The sequence below is a fragment of the Pseudonaja textilis genome, chromosome 3 (genome assembly GCF_049901715.1).
Source record: "Pseudonaja textilis isolate UNSWEBS1 chromosome 3, rPseTex1.2, whole genome shotgun sequence".
NCBI classification, from domain to species: domain Eukaryota; kingdom Metazoa; phylum Chordata; class Lepidosauria; order Squamata; family Elapidae; genus Pseudonaja; species Pseudonaja textilis.
The window spans coordinates 82,526,848-82,549,975 of NC_141992.1; the positions used below are offsets into that span (position 1 = coordinate 82,526,848).

Below are 23,128 nucleotides of genomic sequence, written 5' to 3' on the forward strand. Positions count from 1 at the left end.
TTTTGTTTCTCTAAGTATTAAGTATTGCAGACAACATATTATTGATTTGGGATGGCAGTATAGACATAGCTTTAGAGAAATAATTAGATAAAGATTTTAAATGCTACTTTAATCTTATCCATTTTTTAAAAAATGATTTCATAGGAACTCAACTTACAAATTGCTGTGTAGAGAATGGCAACAACATATTTGAAGAACAGAAAAGAAGTAAATTTTTATTACTCTGATATAAAAATAAACATTAATAATTCCAAATGTTTTATAAGAAAGTGGTAAAAATTGCAATTCATGAGACAATATAAAATGGATTCTTTAAATAAAATATAGATAGCATACTTCAGAGAATATACACTGAAATAAGAAAGCATAGTTAATATTGCTTACCAATTAAATCATTTAATTTTTTTTAAACTAAATTTTATGTTCAAATATAGATTACAGTTGATTTCCCCCTATAATCTGCATTACTTTCAACATTTCTTCCAATTCAAAGAGCCACTTTGTATGCTTTGCTTATCCACTCTAATGCTGTTCTCTATAAGGAAACATATTCAAAATGCTCAAAATTATTCCTATTATAGATACAAAAATTACAGAAGAGACCAAGAAGGTTCATGGTTGTAGCATGTCAATAATGAGACAACAAATGGCTGGTATTAACAATAGTATTGTATTTCATAATTTCTGCTTAAAATAAAGAATAAATCTATGTATAATTTTGACATTCATTAGCATTTATATTTCTACATTGGAAAAATAATACATCTGTCTCATAAGTAGTCTAATAACAAAATACATCTCAAATTTTAGAGGTAGAAATTACCTTAGAATTTGCCTATTACTCACTCATACATATAGTACATTTGATGTACATGTGGTAAAATATTGCATTCACTAATTAAAGCAGCAGATAATAAACACAAAACACAAAACAATGCAGCCATCATAATTGGAACTATTTCCCTCGCCTATTTAAATACCCAATCCTTGTTAGCTGATATGAAATGATCTACCAATCTTTGATCTCCCCTTGACATAATTCATCAAATTAACAAACTTCCAGTTAACTGGAATTGTGCATTTTGTTCTAACTTGAAAGCCGAAGTTGCCAGATTCAGAGCAAACCATTAACCATATTTAAAATGAGACTATATTTTATCCTAACTAATCTATTCTAAAGCAATGAATGATAATTTTCTTTTTTAGATTAAATAAGAGTATTTTGACTAACCAGGAGGATCTGTGGTTTTTATTGTTTGCCCAAGGAAGGAAAGACTGAAATGGTTGCATAATATGTATTTTTTTAAAAAGTGTTTTTTCCTTGGTAGCCATTAATAGGGGAGCTTTCTTTTGATCATAATACAAATGGTATGTGAATGTTACCAATTAGTGCACCCAGAATGGCACTAAATTAGTAGTACAGACCCAAGACAAAGCTGTTTCAAAAATAATTGTGAATGGAGGCAGAGGAGGTTTTGCAGTCAGAGCGCTGTACTTCAATTTTCATTATATTTTGCTGTATTAGAACCTCAAGGTCACTTAGCCAGTAACATAGTAAGATCATTAGAACAAATAAAGTCCACTTTTATCCTTTATGAGAATGAAACTAAGGAACAAGAAAGAAGTGCTACACCTTACAAAAAGCTTGATGGACATGTTCTGTTCCTTATTTCACAAACTAACAGCCCCGCCCAGAAAAGTTAATTAGTTGAAAATTGGCATTTTACTCTCAAACTGTAAAAAAATGTTCTAGGGGAACAAAAATGGGACTGGGGGCTATTCGCAGCTCATGGTCATCTGCGTTAAGGTGAACTGAGAACTAAATGTTCAAGATTACATTAGCCCCTAGCTACACAGCATTTGCAAAGAATAATATGGATAATATGATTGACTGTATAAAAATTGTGGAAAATAAGGAGCTATGTACAGCTTTAAAAACATTCCTGCAAACTGTAATTAAAATGTGATTAAAAGACTTCCTGCCTCTTGGTCTCAGTTTATAATAAAAAGAAATGTCGTCTGACTTATTTCACTGAATAACCCAATGAAAATCAGATACCATTGTAGTCTTACAAATTCAATCAGTATATTAGATCTTCCCTGCTATGACAACCTTTTTCCAAAGTTCTAATATTATACAACTTGTAGACAAGGCTATATACAGAAAGGAAAACACAGGAAACCTTTTGACATACAAATTATAGAGCACAATTGTTAAGAAATACAGATGTAATTAAAATTAGTTTCTCTTTGTAATTAAAGATGCTAGGGCAAGTCTATGTCACAGACTTCCTTAAGACCTTTAAAATGTGAACATTTCAAACATTAGCATCTGAAATTAAAAAGGGTCCGACCAATATAATTTTTCCACTAGTAAAATTCTAAAAACCTAAAGCAACAGTGATCGATACAATAAAGACAACAGGTAGCCGGACTGGTATGGCCAAGATCAAGAGATGTACAATTTTGTTTCCAAATCTGCAGACATAATTGAGCAGATCGTTGGGGTTTCTGGAGTCTTAACTCACAAGGTGTGTAGTACTAGCAGCCATGCTGCCCCAGTAAGTCTGCAGATGGACAGGTTTCTCTGGATCTTGGCTCATGTTTGAAGTATAAAACAATAATTGAAAAATACACATTTTTGGTAAAAAACAAACAAACCCCACCCTGAATTCTAAACCAAAATATACTATATTTTTATATAATATACATATTTTTGTGTACACCTGGACACACAACATCTTTTACTCAATACATATACATTATAATACTGAACCCAGAACCATCATTAAAAACTATTGCTACAGTTCATTTGAAGTATTCTCAATATTAAAATCTTGATCTGTACACAAAATTGTAATATTCAGAAGTTCAATTACAACACATTTGTAGTAGTCACTACTGAAGTCCCTGATTATGCAAAGATTTGGGGTTTAAGTTCTAATCATGTATGAAGAAGTATTTCTCCAGTGAAGTGTCTCCTTCAACATTCTTCCTCTTTGAAGAAAAATGATTTTTAAGAGATGTCCAGCTTTCACCGAAGCAGTAAGGCTTTAGTACTGAACATATTCAGACTGAAGGGACTGTGTAGGTAAAAACAAAAGCTGGTATTAAGATTCAGTTAGAAGGACTTCAATTTCAATCATATGAACATTTTTTTTTAGTATCAGACCTTTGCTGCACAAACAAAAAACAGTTTTAAAGGATTTAACACATATATCTTCCAAATGTACTCTTCTTATACCATAAAAAACACACGACAGCCCAGAAGCTGTGAAATACTTATCTGAAGCTAATCCCAAGCCACAGTTTAAAACTGTAGCTATAGTACATACATTATTCGGTGTATCATTCTTTTGTAAGGCCTTTCTCCCTTCCTATTAGAGGTAAGCCTGGTGTACTGATGTAACCTTCTCTTCAGATAGCAGAAACATCAGTAAGAGCTGCAAAGAAGGACATCTTGGCTCTTGATCTTTTCATTAAGAAATTTATTTCTTAACAGAATTAACAATTCCTGTTCATTTTACCTCCAGGTTTAGAAAGCAACCTGCAACTATTGGGAAGTATTGTCATAAGCTCTTTTTCTGTGTCATGAAAATTCAAATAAAAAATATATGGAAAAGAACAGAACATTTGGGTAACCTTATAAAAACTGTTCTTTTAAGGCGATAAGACTGTTCCTGCACAGAAACTGGGCATTCAATAGATCTTTAAATTTTGTCTTCATTAATTAAGAACATTCCAGCTGCCTTTTCTTTCAAGTGCTTTGAAACAAAGGGCACAGCCTTAATTATCTCTAACATTCACTTCTGTACAGAAAATCTGCCTATTGTATCTTAATTATATTCATTTCAGCTTCAACAAGGAAAGCATTCTTCAGTTTCATTTTGTTCAAATATGAATCAAGCAGGAATACATCTTAAACGTTAGTGACATGCTTTGTATACGTTTGAGAGAAGAAAAAGGAAGAAATAAAAATGAATACACAGTTAATGTAAGCAACAATAAGAGGGACAGGCAGAAAATTAGCAGAGTTTAAAGCTTGCCATGAAATCTAATTTCTAATAATTTGAGTTTTTTTCTGCTGATATCTGTAACAAATATTGATTGGTTCAACTGCTGATACTTTGTCTGCAAAGGAAAAGTAAATTTCCACTTAACTTTTGTCGCTCTAATAGTAGTGTGACATGGAATTGAAATGATTTCAGTATTTTTAAATAAGCTCATTTACCTGGTAATAACTTCCAGTAAAGACAACTGTTAAAGAAACTGGAAGAAACTCCTCTATCATATATACCAGCAAATGATAGATTTCACTAGATTGCCTGGGTGACCTTACAAAGCCAGTATACATGCAAAAAATAGTACGCAAATTAGTCTAGTTGTATAACAGAATTAGCTTAATGAAGTAAAACTTCAATTGTGAATACTCAAGTATATTTCATCAGTATTGCCTATTTTCTCTTTCTATTGCTCCAACTTTTCAAACATTCAGGATGTTTCCTGGATTTCTCTTACTGTGTGATATTCCAAACAAAACAACTGTGAACTAAATTCTGAAGGACTTTCTATTTTCAACATGCTCTTACCTTCCAAAACAACTTACATTTTATGTACTATGCTGCAGAAATGTATCATAAAAACTATCGGAATGGGACAGCTCTCCAAGCAGAAAGATATAAACAAGGACAAAACTGGTCACATGGTGCCTCCTGGTGGTCAAGGTAACTGAGAACACCACATAGGATACACACTGCATAAAAGTAGATCAATTTTCCCCTCCCCCCAAGCGGGATTATGTCATATACAATCCCATGCTTGGGGCCACGACATAATGTAACAACTGTTTTGTTCTGCTCTAAAAGTTTAAGGGTAGATAGATTATATGTATACCATTCGGATAACTTCTGAGTATTCCTTCCTACAACCACTGAATTGCAGGGCCTGGATAGCTCCTAAAGCTAAAACAATGCATGAGGTCATCCAAAAGATCCAGAGTTCAATTCCCAGCAGAGGATTTGAACTCCAAAGAATAAAAACCTGGCTCCCCACATCTGAAGCATCCCAGTAAGGATGACAACGATCATGTGTTGCTTTTCTGGTAGTCAATGTAACTAATTATAAAAATAAGTTCTCGGGTGTGGAAAATATACTTTTTGTTGTTGTTGTTTTTAGTAGCGACTGGAACGGACTTATTTTAAAACATGTAAAATAATTTAGTTTCAAATTTGTGCAATATATTATTTTGCCAGAAAAAATATTTGCAAGAATTCTTTTTAAAACAAAGTAACCTATTTGCCAGATACTCTCAACGAAAGATCTCATACTGACCAATAAAACAAATACAATTTATAAAAGCCTTAGTTCTTTTATTTTTAGTATTTCCATGCTATATTCAAAAGATGATGTAAGAGATAAATCTTACAAGTTCAAGTAGGTAGACAACAGCTAAAATTCAGAATGCTACAATTTCTTGCTGTTGCCACAAAGGCTTTTCTATATTCTATGTAGAGGAGATAATAGTCCCTGCACAAATGGCTTAAACTGCATCTTAGGACATTGGGTTTTTGGGGTATTTCCCTTCCAAAAGTTATGTAAAATGGTGATGCTACTTGTTTTATCCATTTCATTCACACAGAGGACATATACTAAAAGAAAACATAAGGCTAAATTTAGACTGAGAACTAATACTGATTTTCCCCCACTTTTTCTTTATTATTTTACAGATAATCATCACCTCACGACAATAATTTGAACTGGAATTTTCATCACTAAGTGATGCAGTCATTAAGTGGAACGTGCTGAGATCAGATTGCGTAGTGATGGCACCTGCGGCAGTTCTCACTGCTAGTTAAATAAAAAATGTGGGTCACTAAGCAAGGACCTCACGTGATTGTGACTTCCGGCCAGCTTCCCACAAGCAGAGTCACTGGGGAAGCTGGCTGGAAGTCATGAGTCCTGGGTGGCTTGCAAAGAAACCAGTGGGCAGATGCACAGTATGGAATGAGTTGAGGAATTGCAGCAATGAGTACATGTAGGTTAGGTGAAGGTTCCTGCAGCACTGTGTGAGTGTGTGGGGGCTAGGGAGGGGATGTTGAAGTACAAGTGCACTGTGCGGTATAAGATCTCTTGGATCTCACATTCTGTAGGTGACTCCACAGGAGAAAAGGTTGCAGGAGCAACTTGCAACCTTCCCTGCAGGCTTCCCCAGTGACTTTGCTTATAGGAAGCCAGAAGGGAAGGTAATCACAGGATAGCAGGATGCTGCAACCATCATGTAAACTGGTTGCCAAATGTTTGTTTTGCAACCCTGGACTATAGGGGTGCTATAATAGCTGGAACTTTGAATTTTGAGGACTGACTGTAAGTACCACTTGTTCAGCACTGCCACAACCTCGAACACTCCCTGAATGAGTGGTTATCAACCAAACATTACCTTTATAAATGTAATTAATTCTTCTAACTTAGACAATTCAAAACCCTACTGAATCTCTCCATGCTCTTTGTATGTATCTTTAAAAATGTAAAAAGAAAACCTGGTACCGACATGAACATCTGACACTTTCAGTGTTTCATTACAATGAATTAAAAAGGATATAAAAAGAAAGGTGCGCTCACGGAAAACATTACAAAAATTAGGAAGCCAAACAATTATCGTTCTTTCCCGTAGTGTCAAAAAAAACACACAACAAAAAGTAGCTGACTGGTTTTGGTTGAGATAATAAAGATACAAGTTGCGCAAGAAGAAGAGATCATGAAATGAGAAAAAGACCAGAAAGGAAGGTCTAAGAATTGTTAGAAACTTTGGAGAAAGCTCTGATTGAAGGGAAGTTCTACAAGGTCTCTGAAAGGGCTGCTGAACTGTGAACTTACAGGAATCGATCGACTCAGGTATCTTGCTGAAGAAGCAGCGAGCCCCGTAAAAGATCTGAAGGTGTTGTACTCCTCTGCCAGGACGTTGGAAGAATTGACATAGTTGTTGAGGTTGGTAGTGCTATTGCCTCTCCTGTTGTACAGGTTGTTGTTCAGCTCATGATAATTTCCGGCAGGCAACAGTGCACTGCCATTCAAATGACTGGAGAGTTGGCTTACAGAATAACCTGTCCTAGAGGATGATAATGTCAGTTTGCTCTCAGCATCATCTGAAGCAGCATGCAGGTTCCCTAGAGAATTGGCTAACCTGGAGTTTATGGAAAAGCTGAATGGAAAACACATGTGGGGTAAAAATACACACAAAATGTATGCACAGGTGATGATCAATGCAAGACATGCTTTAAAAGGCACTTGGAGGAGGAAAAAAAATCACTTTCTCAATATTAAATGATGGCAACATACAGCTTAATTCTTTCGGTAAATTATGGGGAAACCATTTTAGGATAAAGAACAATTGCAAAATCATTGCAGTGCTTTGAAGAAATACATAGGTGTAATCTCCAGTGATCCTGGAACTTGATGCAATGTTTTTCTAGCATTTGTTATTTAAAGGTGGTTTCCTTTTGGTTTCTAATCAGCTGGAATAGGCCAATATGGGATAAATTATTTTGAAAAATATTGTGGCATGTAATTTTTTAAATATGAAATCAATGGGATGATATAAATGTAATTTTATAAGTGCTCATAGCCAAACTATGATTACTATACAATTATTCCTATAGTCAAACTAAGTTATCAGAAGCAAGTTGGTAAAGTTACATCAAAGGCATTCAGAATACCTTAGATTTCTTACACAAGAAATCCCAATTGCAAATGAAAAATAAAGTATTTTGTCCCTATACTCCCTCTTCCCAAAAGATAAAAGACATAGCAGAGTAAAAAATACCTTTTAAAATTTGGAACTGAGGATGGAGCATGCCTATTTATTCTCTTTGCTGTGGGTGATGCCGAAACGATAACTTTGGTGGCCTTCAAAGGAGACATGGATCCTTGGGAGAGAGCTGCTGTATTCAATCTGAAAGTACACCAATAGGAAGCAAAAGTATGTTCACACAATTGGTACAACATTTATTTTTCTATCCATTTAGTTTTCATACCAGGATCTCTGAATATACATCATTATATAAATAAAAAACATTAAAACATTCTCAGGGTTTTCATGTGATGAATTATATCTTCTACAACTGGGATCTAAAGATGTCTGGACACAATCAAATCTTATGGAGGAACAGGACAATAATTTATTCCGCAGGTGTATTTTATTCTATGGGTGAATCACAACATCGTGCCAAAGGATCTCCCATCCTTTGGGTACTTTTCAGAGGTCATGTTTGGTCTTGGACTGCAAATGAAATGTTGACGTAATTCGGGAGCATCTCTAAAGAAGAATATGACTGAAAAAGTCTTTCATGTTTGAAGAAAACTACATATGAACCCTTGGGTAGAAATTTCAAGCAGTGAACAGCATGGAGGTTTATTGCATAAGTATGCTTCCCATCCCCCAATTGTTGTTTTGAACATTAGTCATTTAAAATTGCTTACATAGTAAAACATTCCTAAAATATAAGCACATATGTAATTATTTTTCAGTACTGAATGCAAATTTTGATTCCAATGTTTTGATTTTTCCTAATTACTTTTATATATATATATATATATATATATATATATATATATATATATATATATATATATATATATATTTTTAAGCCACCCCCTCCTCCCAAATCAGAATGTTAACAGATACATCCCTGAATATCCATTTAAAAAGTGACAACTAATGGATTACATTCATGTTTGAAATTTAGCGCCAAATGATCAATTTCTTAATTTCTGCTTGTTTGCTGGTCCACTAAGGCACTGCTGCTCCATATTTTTGCCTCTGTAAAGAGACCCTTTTAATCATCTCTGCCATTTAGGTTCTGAATGAAATCATTTAAAGAGGTGGGAGAAAGTACCATTAATATGCTGATAATCTCTCTCCCTCCCTCCCTCCCTCTCTTCTCCATTTTGTAATGAATTCTTTGGAAAGTAGTGGAAACCTTAACATAGTGTAAATGCCAGTTGAATTAGGATGAACAAACTGAAACCTATGATCCTCAAAATGGATGAGTAATGGATTGAATTATAGGCTGTGTGTAGAACCTGGGTTGTTTTTTTTTTTTAAAGACTTAAATCCATAATTTGGGCATGCTTTTTCAATTCTGTAGTAATGGAATTTAATAATAATAAAATAAAATTTACTATTAAATTTAATAATTTAATAGAGAAAGTGGTTAGAAACATATTTTATATTTCTAGTTAGCCAACTGCATCTCTTCCTAAAAAAGATGGTCTGAAAATCATTCAGAGATTCGGAGCAAACTACCATAATGCAGTTTGCATGAAAGCACCTTTGACTGAAAGAAAGAATCTGTTATTGGATTCATCAGGCTTGTTCTGAATATCTAATTCCAAATCCATAACTTCAGTAGACAATTGAGAAAGCTGATTTATATACCTTTAAACTGCATTGCATCCTTAAGGTTCCTTAATGCTGTCATTTCTATGTCAGCTCAAAGCAGGCATTTAAAGTGGCGCCTCCCACACAACGTTTACTTTTAAAATTGCTGCCAATAGTTTTCAGGAAAAGAGCTCTAAGGGACTGCAGGCAAATGACAGACCATGCAAATCTGCTTCCTCTGAAGCACTTTTTTGGAATTGAATCCAAAACAGAGGTGGTATTCAGCAGGTTCTGACCAGTTCTGGAGAACCAGTAATGGAAGTTTTGAGTAGTTCGTGTTAGGAATCTGTCCACCAATTAGTTGGGTTGGCAATATATAAACCAACAATGTATGTTTGTAGCTTTAACATAAAATCACCATATTGATTCCGATTGATAGATTGTATTGTGAATTGCCGTAAGAGGGAGCTAGAGATCATGGCTTGCTCTCTCTGACATTCTGTATCTCTGACATTCTGTTGCTATCAAAGGTTCTCTGTTGTGCTTATATTTTGATATCTTTGTTTCCTGTAAATGACAAAGGCAACCGGTAAGAAGACTTTGTAATTGGATATTCTTTGGACTGTTAAATGTATATGACCTGGACTGTTTATTGTACTGTGCTATTTCTTAAAGTAAACTTTAACTCAATTTAGTGTACGTATGTATGGCTGGATAATTATTCATAACTATTCTCATAAATGTTTCCATGTGCATATCCTTGTTACTCAAGGGTTATTCTGTACATATCATAACAGTTCGGAGAACTGGTAGTGGAAATTTTGAGTAGTTCAGAATACCACCTCTGAATGGCCCTGCCCCCATCTATTCTCTGTCTCCTGAGTCCCAGCTGATCGGCTGAGCCTTCTTTTGTTGCCCCGCACAGGAGAACGGAGCCTGAAAGCAGGTTAGTGGAGTGGGGAGAGAATGGGGATTTTACAGTATCCTTCCCCTGCAAAGCCCACCAAGCCACGCCCACCAAGCCACATCACGCCTACCAAGCCACACCCACAGAATGGTAGTAATTTTTTTAAATCCCACCACTGATCCAAAGTCCCATACATCTTCAAAAGATAACTTGCCCCATGGACATGTGTCAGTGCGACTATACTGCAATAGTGAATCAGGCTTTAATGAGATAGATCAATTTGCTTTAAATATTAGTATGGTTATATCTAGGAAGAATTACATATCAAGCTATGAAACCAAAGGCTAAGCAGCTTTCCAAACTTTAATTTTTGCCCACTGAAGTTTCAAAGAACAATAAATAACAGATATGTGTCCTTGCATGCTATATGTGTATGGACCCAGTTTATCTATAAGCAAGGTTGCATGGGATCTTGGATGTCAATGTTTGCTATTTCACAACCTTATTATTAAATGAACTACAAAACCATTCTTTGATCTACAGCTTTAACATGGAGAACAGCTTGTACATTCTATCACAGCACTGTTACTATTAGTAACATTTAGTAATTATTAGTAATACTATGTATGTAATTACAATTACAACAGCAATTCAGAAGATAAAGGTTCCACTCGCACATATGTGCTAGTTGTTTCTGGCTCTAGGGGGCAGTGCTCATCTCCATTACAAAGCTGAAGAGCCAGCGCTGTCCGAAGACGTCTCTGTGGTTATGTGGCCGGCATGACTAAACGCTGAAGGCGCATGGAACACTGTTACCTTCCCACTAAAGTGGTCCCTATTTTTCTATTTGCATTTTTACATGCTCTCAAACTGCTAGGTTGGCAGAAGCTGAGACAAGTAATGGGAGCTCACTCTGTTACACGGTGCTAGGGATTTGAACCACCGAACTGCCGATCTTTCTGATCGACAAGCTCAGCGTCTTCTTTCTAAACATTCAAAACAAATACCTGAAAGGCTGGGATATGGATCTGACATGTGTTTTCATATCTTCTAACCTGAAAAGGCAATAATATTTTACATAAGAAGCATTGAACTGAAAAGGTTATATATTACCGAATTTATATAGCCAATATTTACTCTTCCAACAATCTAATATACTAAATTAAACACATATCCCACAAATTCAGAAAAGCAGTTAAGCAAGCAACCAAGCAGGTAGGCAGGCAAATCAGTAAATGTATCAATGAATATATACATAAATAACATAAATAAATACTGGAACGTTGCTCAGATCCCCCTCCCTGAATCTAGCAGATGTCTTCCTTGAAAGGAAATTATTTCTACCATTGTTCATGAAGACTGGATGTTGGCTGAATCCATCTCTCTGTAGAAGGAACTGGCAAGCTATGTGCCATCGACAAAAAATCATCAGGTTTGTGCTCGCATACTGTCCTTTACATAGCCTGGTACTGAAAATAGGATTCTCTTCAATGACCCTAACACGAAGAAGGTCATACGTGCAACTAAATTACAATTCCCATCTTCCCATAATTTTATTTTGCCGGCTAGTACAGTAGAGTTCAGAGTTCAACACATTAGCCATTTCTAGGATATGTGATAGGAGTAGGATAGGCTAGGATAACAAGTCAAGAGTACAGCACACAAGGTCTTCATGGACAGGTTCAATCACTAACACCTTCACATAAACAAAATGAGGGACATATAGTAAACTTTGGTTAGGATTTAAGGTTTTAAGAAAGGATTGGGTATGTCTAGTTTAATGAAAAGTAGGACGAGGGGTGACATGATAGCAGTATTTGAGTATTTGAGGGGCTGCCACAAAAAAGAGGGAGTCAAACTTCTTTTCCAAAGCCCCAGAAGGCAAGCCAAGAAACAATGGATGGAAACTAATCAAGGAGAGAAGCAACCTAGAACTAAAGAGAAATTTCCTAAAAGTGAGGATAATTAACCAGTGGAACTGCTTGCTTTCAGATTTTTAGATGTTCCATCACTGGAGGTTCTTAAGAAGAGACTGGACAATCACTTGTCTGAAAGGGTATAAGGTCTCCTGTTTGAGCAGGGAGTTGGACTAGCAGACCTCCCAAGGTCCCTTCCAACTCTAGTCTGTTTGATTGACTGATAGTACTTCACAGGCCAATGTATTGCAACATTCAATAAATTTCATAAGGATTTAAATGATCAATTGGCAATAGAGGCCTGATAATCTTAGGGACAAATACATCCCTTTTTGACATTACAGGCAGTCCTCGACTTACAGTCACAATTGGGATCACTAAGCGCTGTGTTTAAGTGAGTCACACCCAATCCTTTTCCCCATTGACTTTCTTCTGTCCGTCCCCGCTGCCCCCCCACACCAGGAATATTGTAAATAGTCTTCAGATGACCCCAGGATGTTGCAAGCATCATAAATACATGCCAATTGTCAATTGCCCAAACTAGATCATGTGATAAGTCACTTCTTAAAGCATGTCATGATTTCAAAGAGTCATTAAATGGTCATAAATCAAGCACTACTTATATAGCAAGCAGTAGCCACTTCTAGTATGCTTTAGCAGCTGGTCAAATTTATAAAAGTACTGTGGAAGGATGCTATAACCATACACTAGACCAGGGCTGTCAAATTCGCAGCCTGCGGGCTAGATGCGTCACACGTTGGCCAAGCCCACGCCTGCTTTAGCGAAGTGGGGGAAGTTGTGATAGATCAGGTGACACCGCCATGAGGATGCAAGTTTGACACTCCTGCCTGAGACCATTAGAAAAGTAAAAATGTCGGTGTGATTTTTTTTTTTAAAATCAATATTAGAACAGAATCTGAATAACTCACCTAAGAGCTCCTGTTGTAGCTGAACGTGGCTGCCTCTGAAGTTTTAAGGCACAAAGTTGATCTCCCTGGGTCATGTCATTCTTAGCTTCTGAATCTTCTTCCAAACCATTCTGGAAAACAATAATTTAATTAAAAAAAAATGTTTTGAGAACAAATCTGTGACACAGGAATCACTTTAGATGTCAGGATTCCGACAGTTTCTATGGTCTTTTTAGAGTTGCCAATAGGTTTTTCTTCTCCTCCCTCACATTTATCCCTTTAAAAATGTTTTAAGCACAAAAGGAATAATATAATAAAAGCAAACTTAACTGTAAATGTGTACACAATATACTGAAAGGAAATATAGGTAGTCCTCCACTTACAACAGTTCATTTAGTGATCGTTCAGTTACGGCACTGAAAAAAGTGACTTATGACTGTTTTTCAGTTACAACCTTTGCAGCACCCCCATGATCATGTGATCAAAATTCAGAGGGTTGGCAACTGGTTCATATTTATGACCATTTGTGTGCCCCAAAAGGTCTGTGATCCCCTCTTGAGACCTTCTGACTAGCAAAGTCAATGGGGAAGCCAGATTCATTTAACAACTGGGTTACTAACTTATCAACTGCAGTGATTCCCTTAAGAACTGTGGCAAAAAAAAAAAAAGTTGTAAAAGGGGGCAAAACTCACTTAACAATAGAGATTTTAGGCTCCATTGTGGCCGTTAAGTCACAAACTTTAATAATAAAATACTGGACATGGAAGCAGCGAGGAGTTTAACTTGGACGAAGGTGAATAAAACACAATGTAGTGTGAGCACATACACACTTTCCTTCTTCTAACAAGTTGGCCAGGTCTCTATAGTTAAAGTGCTGACTACAAGTGAAAAAAAAAAAAACCAACTGCAAGTCCTCAGCTGATCACAAGAATTCTGGATGACCATGGCTCAATCACTTTCTCTTAATCCAAGCTACCCCACTGTTTGTATGCCATCTTAAACTTCAGAGAAATGGTGATAAATTTCAGAGAAATATAAAATAAATTTACTAAATAATCACACAGGCTCTTTCCAGACCTCTAAGGTTTGCCTCTAATAAGAGGCAAACTTTTAATATTTTTCTCTTCTATTTCAGGGGTGTCAAACTCGTGGTCCACAGGCCGGATGTGTCAGGCATTGGCCTTGCCCACCGTTTTTGTGAAGGGGGGGAAAAGTTGCGATACATCACGTGACGATGCGTCATCGCGAGTTTGACACCCCTGATCTACTTCCTCATCTTGCTCCTTAGAGTGAAACTTTTGCCTTAAATTAAACCAAAGTTATATTAGATCAGAACCAGAAATCAAATTACAAAGGAGAAAAATAAGTCATGATTGATGCAATGATTCTAATTAATTTTCTTAGGAAACATAACCCCTAAAACACTTATTTTAGACAATAGTTTTGGCAAAGAGCTATTGAACCCATCATATATCTACATGGGATTCCATTGCATTCCATCTTGGCCATTATTCTTCCTTGGCCCAGCCGTGTAATTTCCAATATTCCAATAATCATACTGACCTCTTTTACTATAAGCATTACAACACAAGTAATACTACATATATATCAAACATTTTGAATATATTACGCTGCTATTTAAACTTTAAATATTTTATTTCTGAAATTATTGACATATTCTTCAAGTGTGGTTGGAGATTATTCCAGTGCAACTTTACCTCTATGTATTTATCCAAATTGTCAATTCTATTTGAAGTTCCACTGATAGAAATGTCATCAAAGTCCGATAAAACTTTGCTGAAACTATCTTCTTCTACTTCTTTTGTTTTCTGTTTCGTTCGGAATATGTCTCCATGGACCCACAATATTGACTGTTTTCTGTTCAATAGTACCAAAAATAAAATTAGTATCAGTGGCATTGTACAAATGAGGTGTGGCCTTCTTTTAAAATATCTGCCTTTCAAATCTTTAAATCTATACAATTTCACACAATTATTGGATGATCTAGTTAGACTCCAATTGGTCCTTATAATTAAAATATTTATTGCTAAGAGAATATTTGTAGCTCAGGGTTGAAATAAGAATTACCATTCTCTGAGCTTGGTTGTTTTCTTGCAGATATTTTATTACCCAAACTAGGTGACATCATCAGATACAACAATACGATCAGGCTCCAAGAGAACCAAGAACTTCAGTGCACCCTGGCATATAGTCATGCCAACCACATGATCATGGAAGCATCTTTGGACAATGCTGACTCTCTTAGCTAGGAAACGGAGATGAGCATCGTCCTCTAGAATTGGACACGAATGGCAGGGCAAATGTTTACCTTTTTGTTTTATTCTTATAGAATTAAATATATCAGTAATAACTTTTTTCTTTCATTTTTTCCCCTTGTCTTCTTATATGTATGTGCTAAATTTTGCTACTCTCATTCATAATCAATCCTTCCCATCAATTTTACCTAACTGGATAATTAAATATAACAGCTGCAGCAATAGGCAGAAATAAACAAAGTCGCCCATATATTTCAATTCAGACAAAAATTCCTGTTGGGAGATTAATGACTATGGAATAGAACACTGAAAACAGTATCCATGCAAGGAAGCTAACGTGGAATATAATTAAATGAGGCAAGCTCCTAGAAAAAATTGCTGACTTGAGTATCATAAACACATAAATCAGGAAAAAAAAAAGTCCTTGCAAGAATCAGTGAAGTTTATGCTTGCTTAGAATGGTGGATGGAGACACCTCTTTCAAAGTTAGGTTGGAGAGATTATTGTTAAGATGACTTCAAAGAACAATTACATAGTTGTTAATCCAGAGCAATATCACTTAATGAGGAGCAGTATCACTGTTTTAATTGCAAAGTATCATACGCCTCAGTCCAATTTTTTTTTTAAAAAAACACTCATCTTCCTTAATTATTCTTTAAAACCTCTTTGATAACTATCACCAATAACAAAACAAGGTGCCAAGGTACTCAATTTCAGAAAATTAGAGAATTAAAGACATAGGCAGACTGAAGTAGCATAGCAAGGAATACAGAAACTTCAATGCAAAAACCCAAACCATTTCAGGTTCATATATGACAAAAACAAGAAGTACGCAGTGTTTCAATAATTATTTTGAATATAGGATTTTCACTACCCTGTTAAGCATGAAATAACAGGAAGCAACACTTGAATAGTTTTGAGGCATTCTGCCCAGATCATGGTTCACTTTGTACAATTCCTAGTGATTCACTACAAATGTATTTTTGGGACATTATACAGAATAGCTGGGTAATATAGAGCTACGGTACTGATATAAAATCAGAAATCCTTATGCAAAATGTCATCCTTGTATTTATAGCATCTATGTGCACCCAAGTCCCACTGTGGGGAGGATTCTGTATTTTATTGACCTACTAAATCATTTTTTTATCACTAAGAGCTAACAACCAGATGTTCATTGCCACTGTCATAAATCCCATAGTGAAAACCAGATGGCTTGATCTAATCTTTTCGACAACTTTAGCTACTTTTAGTAGTAGAAATGGATACATTTTCCCCTACTCTCCATTATATGATTAATGTAGTTCTCATACTTACTCTTCAAGGAAGTGTTGCTGGGGTCCAATAATAGAACCTGGCCGACACATTCGTATCCAGGCAATGGCTTCAGAATGGGTGAATTTATAGTGTTTGATTATGTAACAAGCTATTAGTGTTCCTGTTCTTCCTAGACCAGCTACATTAATGAAAAAAAAGACATAAACACTGAGTTTTAAGAGATCCACACTGCTGAATATTTGGCACTGAGCAATGCCAAATATATTCCAAATGTTTGTTTCTAGGTCTCAGGGTTTTACAAAATTCACAGCCAAACTAGATGTGAAATGTCATCTGTCTATTAAAGGAAAAATAACCTTCTATATTCTATACAGCTTGATTGATAAAGGTGAAAGTTCATTCTCTGAGCTTGTGGGTTGGTTTCTGAACATTATCAGGCTAGGTAATAACTTCAGCAAAGTTTAGGGTATGTCAGTGTCAGTGTTCTTTCTTCTGTTTATGCTTGATTTATGTTTATTTTAACCTCTGAGGCCTTTTCTATTCCTGATAATTTAAAACATTTCAAAGTATATTGCTTTGTTCCTAGTGCTATACAAGCTATCCAGAACACAGATGTAGCCATAGCTCCTGTTGGTTTCATCAAATTGCCTCAAGTCCTTTTATCATGGCCTTCTGAGATATATCCATGCACCAGAAGATACTTCCAAAATGGAGTAGAGGTACTGTAAGCATTCCATACTTTGACTTGATCCTCCAAGAAGTTGATTTGGAAAGGTAGTTTGATTACTTCTCAAGTTATCTTCTCAAGGCTTTGAATAGCCCTATTTCCTACATATGACAAATCAAAAGCATTTGCAGAGCTAGATCTGTATGGATAGTCCTCAGGTTGCGACCATTCCTTGAGTGACTGTTCAAAGTTATGATGGCACTGAATGAGGAGGACTTACAACGGGTCCTTGGAATTCCAGTTGTTGTAGCATACCTGCAGTCACATAATCATGATCTGAGTACTTATTGCTCAGCTCATGACTACAATGTTGCAACAAGCCACAGATATGCCACAGATATGTACAAGCCACTGATATGGTAATTGCGATTTCCAACTTTCCCTGCCAGCTTTCCACAAGCAAAGTCAATGGGGCAGTTGGTGGATAGTCAGCAGTTGTAGCCACATGAGGTCCTCGTTTAACAACTCGAATGGTCTTCATTTAACAGTGGCACCCAGGATTGCTGGAATTAATATCACTAGGAGACACAGTGACATGATGTCACACTTTACAACTAGATCACTCAGTGGTCTTAATTGCTGTTGTAAACCAAGGACTATCTTATCTTCCTTTTAATATGTGAAACCTTTTACAGGATGACAATGTTAGAATATGAATTAAATATATTATATGTCATTAACTAACACAAATGGAGGCAGGGCATGCAGTCTGCAGTTGTTTTTAATAGTCAGACAAAAGGTCATGAAACATTTAAGTTCATTATTTTTATTTTAAAGCATGATTTAATAGCACTTCAGCTTCCTCAGACATATAACCATAGAGACAGATCCTTCCCATCAGTACTAGGTAAATATGAGATTTCTTGATGGTATGTTTCTGAAAGTAGTAATGGGGTCTTGCCCAACTGAACAAAAATATCAAGTCGACTTTGCTGACTTAGAAAGCTAAACAGGATCACCCACGGTCAACATAGATGCTAGGTCATCTGGGAAATCCTGGCTGTTGCCACAGTAATGTCCTGGCAGGAAACAATGACAGCCACATTTATAACATGTCCATAAAACTACCTGGATGTAACCATGTAGGAATTTAGTCTGAGTTTCCCTTTTAATGGAGGCTTGATGATCAGTGATACAAAGGAACAAGCTTCCATGAAGCCAGGGTAATCTTCAGCTAACAAGCATTGTAAGACTTGACTGATGCTATAAACCCTTCCACAATTTTACATTAGCCCAGTGCTGACAAACTTCCTTTCGTGAAATGCCCTTTCTTGTTAGCCTTCAACAGCAAAACCAGAAGCAGTATGGTTATCAGATTATTTGCTCTTGTTCTACAGGAACATAAATATTAAATTCAGACAGGCCAGGGAGACTACAAAAGAGGCTGTTTCTAGATTAGACTATCTGCCAATCAAGTTGTTTTCGACTCTTAATAACCACACAGATATATTTTCTCCATGATGATCTGTCTCTATCCTAGTCTTTCAGGTTTTCCCAAAAGCAATGGAAAAACTGAAAATGGATAAATTAATTAAATAAGACAGGTGAGTGAAAAAAAGAAGTGACACTGCTTCCTCTATATTTTCAGGTTTTCCAAATGAAATCATTATATTTAAAGAATGTGGAATAAAAGATTCAAGAAGTTAAGGCACACTTCACACAAATTATATGGAAGTTCATTACTACTCTTACACATGCAAAAAACAGAATCTTCTAAAGAACACTAAAGAGAAATCTTTACAAAAAAAAGGCAACAGCATCACTCAGTGGAATAAAAATGGCTCTGCATAGGTTGGAAAAATCAATGCAACATTTTAGCTAAGGCAAGAGTTTTAAAACATGTAATTTGGAATAATTTATACAAGTCAGTATATATATTAGAATAGAAATTTTAATTCTAATTTTTTATTTTTAAGTCGAACAGATTTAGTATTGCAATTCAGACTTACCTTTACAGTGTACCGCAATAGCGCCTTCTGCTTCCTCACAGATGTTCAAAAACTGTTGCAATATACTGTCACTCGGGGTGCTTCCATCGATGAAGAATAGGTCGTAGTGCTCAAATCCACCATCTGTGAAGCGTTTTGCTTCATAAATCTTTTTGTTGAGTCTTATAATGGTTGTTATGTTGTGCTTCCTAAAGTATGGGAAATAGGCTTCGGGTGCATGAAGCGGGTAACCTACAACAAGCAGAATGAGAATACTTGGATGTTTCCATCTCACCTCCAAGTAGCAGAACCATTAAGAACACTGTATGATGAAAATAAACTATTTTAAAGTAATACAAATATTGAGGGGTCCTAGTGCTCTCCGAGTTTGGTTGGTTGGTTTCTTGCAGACCTTTCATTGCCTAACTAGATAATATCATGATGTTCTCTTCTATTGGTAAATCAAATACTATTAGGCAAGTCTATTCAAAGTTGCAAAGCTAAATGCTTTAGTGTTATAGCCAAAAGATCTTAAGCAGGGGTGGGACTCTACCAGTTCGCACCCTATTCACTAGAACCGGTTGTTAACATTGTAAGCAGTTCGGAGAACCGGTTGTTAGAAGAAATTATTGGCCTAATCCTGTAAGGAAGGCAGGAAGGAAACATTCTGGTGTTGCTTACAGAAACTGCCTCTCTGTTAACCCTTATTACCTTCTTGGCAGGACTAGACTTCCTGTCTCAGGAACTTCTCTGGAGTTTTTTTTCCCCCTCCTTTGCTGGTACTTTGCTTGTGTGGTGTGACCATTAAAGTTACAATGGTACTGAAAAAGTGACTTATGACCATTTTTCACACTTATGACTGTTGCAGCATCCCCACAGTCATGAGAGGCCAGGCGAGCCTCGATGTGAGTGATATTGAGTTGGCCACACCTACCAACTAAGCCACGCCCATAGAACCGTTTGTTAAAAAATTTGAATCCCATCCCTGATCTTAAGTATCAACATTACAGAACATTAAAGGGTTCCAGCTGATATTCTAAGAAGCCATTTCTTCTTGTTAATTCTAAATCAGAAGAAAGCTTTTTTTGTGGAATCTTCATCATCATGAAAACAGATCAATCAGAATAGAGCTGGAAGGGACTTTGGAGGTCTTCTAGTCCAATCTCCTGCTTAAGCGAATGATGGCGTGATGGCAAACCTATGGCATGCATGCCACAGGTGGCATGCAGAGCCATTTGTGCCGGCATGTGAGCTGCTGGCAAACTTACCTCACTACACATGTGTGCGCATTACAGCTGATTTTTGGTCAATCTGAGGCCTTTTTCAGCCTCCCAGAGGCTTGAGGAAGGCGTCTGCAGGCTTTTCAGCCTGAAAACTAGGCCCATTTTGTCACTTTTTGTTTTTCCAAAAATACCGGAAGTGATGAAATGGGCTTAGTTTTTGGCCTGAAAAGCCTGCAGAAGCCTTACTCAAGCTTCTGGGAAGCCAAAAAAGGCCTCAAGCTGGCTGAAAATCAGCTGTGAGGCGCAGTGCAGGTAAAGGGGCAGCAGGGTGGGAATTGTGCGTGCATGCATAGGGGGTGCACATTGCCTTCTGGGTGCTGGCACACAAGCACGAGCATGCAAGCACATGCACAATTTTTGGCACAGGAGCCCCAAAAGGTTAGCCACCACTGTCCTATACCATTTCAGAAAGGAGGCTGTATTTTCTTAAACACCTCAAGTGATGAAGCCCCTACAGCTTCTATATATTTGTAACTGCAACTGTAAATATTTCAGAGAGATTTGGCATTGTTATTTTGACTGATTTGCTATTTCTTTCTTTAAGTAATTATACCCAATACTGTGAAATTTTACATGCATATATTTTATGTTTATTTTCATCACTTCTTTTTTATACAACTTCTTAAAGTGGTATCAAAATGAAATTGTTTAAAATAGATATATATTTAAGGTAATATTCACTGATTTTATAAGGCTGAGATAAAACTGATATTTGGTGTAGCATCAATATTTAGGGGCAGTGTCCACGCAATTGCAGGTGCATATCAACTATGGGTTCTAAACATTAAAAAATTAGCAACAACCTTGTAATCTTTTATTATGCTGCAGTAAAGAATTTTGTACAGATTTGCTACACTGCCTTGCGTCCAGTCCTTGGAAAATAAAGAATCCTCATATGCAAAATCAAAGTTCTAATTACCCTTTTGAAGTTTACAAAAAAAAATCTTTAAACTTATATTTAAAATTTCTTTTATTAAAAATTAAAGGAAATTCACCCTGCACTTTTAGATTTGTTGATCCAAAGGTTCCTAATAGTTGAAAAGCAGTTAAAAACCAATTTCTAAAAGTGATTAGAAAAGGTAGCATACGAACCTAGTGTTATTTGAAGGTTCTGACTGTGATTATAACAAGATGGCTATTCCTTTATCTCCCACAGCTCTAAACCCACTGAAGATCATTATCCTGCAGTCTCCTCATGAGGAGCAAATGTGAGCAATCTCAAATCTTCTCCATACACAGAGAGAAATTACAAAAATCTGGTCTACTAGCTGGCTTTTCATTTTACCACGGTTGTTGTCTGTATCTCTTCAGTTTACCATATCTTTCCCAGAAGTCCCAAACTCACTTCCTAATCACTTTCAAGACTATTCACCTATTCACCATTTTCAAGGTTGTTGGTCCAAAAGTCTTTAATAGCAATAAAATGGTTAAAATGTTTTCATCAGGTAAGTTTATCTTCAACTCTGAACAAAAGAAAAATCAATCATAGGTTTAAGAACTTAAATAATTTGAATAACAAAACTCCAAGAGCTAAATAAGCTTTTGATCTGAGGAAGTCATACCTGGATGAAAGGTCCAGATAAATTTGACTTTTGCTACAAGATTTTGGAATTAGCTATAAAAAATAAACAGTTTCTTCTGGGAAACAGATGTATTTTAGATCTCCTGAACAGTGTAAGTCATAACAAAGATAAGTGCTGATTTTAGAAACTGGATACAGAGGGGTCTGAAAATTACAAACAAAAAAAATGGGATTTTCATTACAATGAATGGCTTTAAAACGATAATTAAAATTTCAAAAATGTATACTTGGATAATGTGGATTTAAGAAAAGAAATTCAACTGTGTTAAGGGACATCGCTGTTCTATATTCTTCACAGAACTCAATTCCACATTTACTCAAAACTTATCCTGGAAATATGAGGGTATTTCTGGAGCAATTTTTAAATGGGAAGAGGTAAACAGTTTTAAAAGTACAAAAGACAGAGCTTGCTACCATAAGCAAACTCTCCGTAAGTGAGTTTTACTTGTTAAGAATGTTAAGTTGCCTTCATACTAAAAAATAAATTTTTCAGTATTGGTAAAAAAAAAAGTTTCCTGAACAATATAATTTCCAAAAACCTGCATACACCCAAGGCCTTCTTGTGCATGGGATTTCTTCCAGGATTTTAGTATTAACCAAAGTTGTTGCTCAGATCTATTATCAGAAGCTGCATTTGTCAAAACAAATCTTGTGGACAGAAATTACTTAGGTAAACTATAGCAACTCTGGACTATAGTCAATAACTAGCCATAGGAAACAAACCAAAATTCTACCCATCCACCACCACCCCTCAAAAAAAGAAGAAGATAAATACCATTTTCAATCTTGGTCTTCGGATGTGGTCCACTAAATGCTAAGAATTTTCCAGGGACAATCCAATTGAAGTCACCATTTTCTACCCTCTATGGAAAATGAAAGGAGAATATTTTTTTTTGAAAAAAAGATCTCTTTTCAATGTTTGAACAGTATTTTGTTTTGAAAAGTTC

At 36.0% G+C, this 23,128-nt stretch overlaps 1 protein-coding gene across 4 annotated transcripts in view; it reads right to left on the reverse strand.

The window, feature by feature from the left end:
• The window catches only part of CDC14A (cell division cycle 14A), an 88,348-nt gene that overhangs the window by 16,509 nt on the left and 48,711 nt on the right, over positions 1-23,128 (reverse strand). Inside the window, exons 8-16 of one of the 4 annotated variants that reach the window (XM_026700401.2) lie at positions 22,957-23,044; positions 19,338-19,568; positions 16,701-16,839; positions 14,826-14,985; positions 13,129-13,238; positions 11,291-11,338; positions 7,820-7,948; positions 6,874-7,198; positions 652-3,083 (exon numbers count right to left, since the gene is read on the reverse strand). In XM_026700401.2, coding sequence (XP_026556186.1) covers positions 3,054-3,083; positions 6,874-7,198; positions 7,820-7,948; positions 11,291-11,338; positions 13,129-13,238; positions 14,826-14,985; positions 16,701-16,839; positions 19,338-19,568; positions 22,957-23,044 — 1,260 coding nt within the window. In that variant the 3' untranslated portion in view covers positions 652-3,053. Of the gene's footprint in view, positions 1-651; positions 3,084-6,873; positions 7,199-7,819; positions 7,949-11,290; positions 11,339-13,128; positions 13,239-14,825; positions 14,986-16,700; positions 16,840-19,337; positions 19,569-22,956; positions 23,045-23,128 lie in introns of those variants that run through there. The other 3 variants (XM_026700402.2, XM_087930258.1, XM_026700403.2) reach the window with 3 other exon arrangements.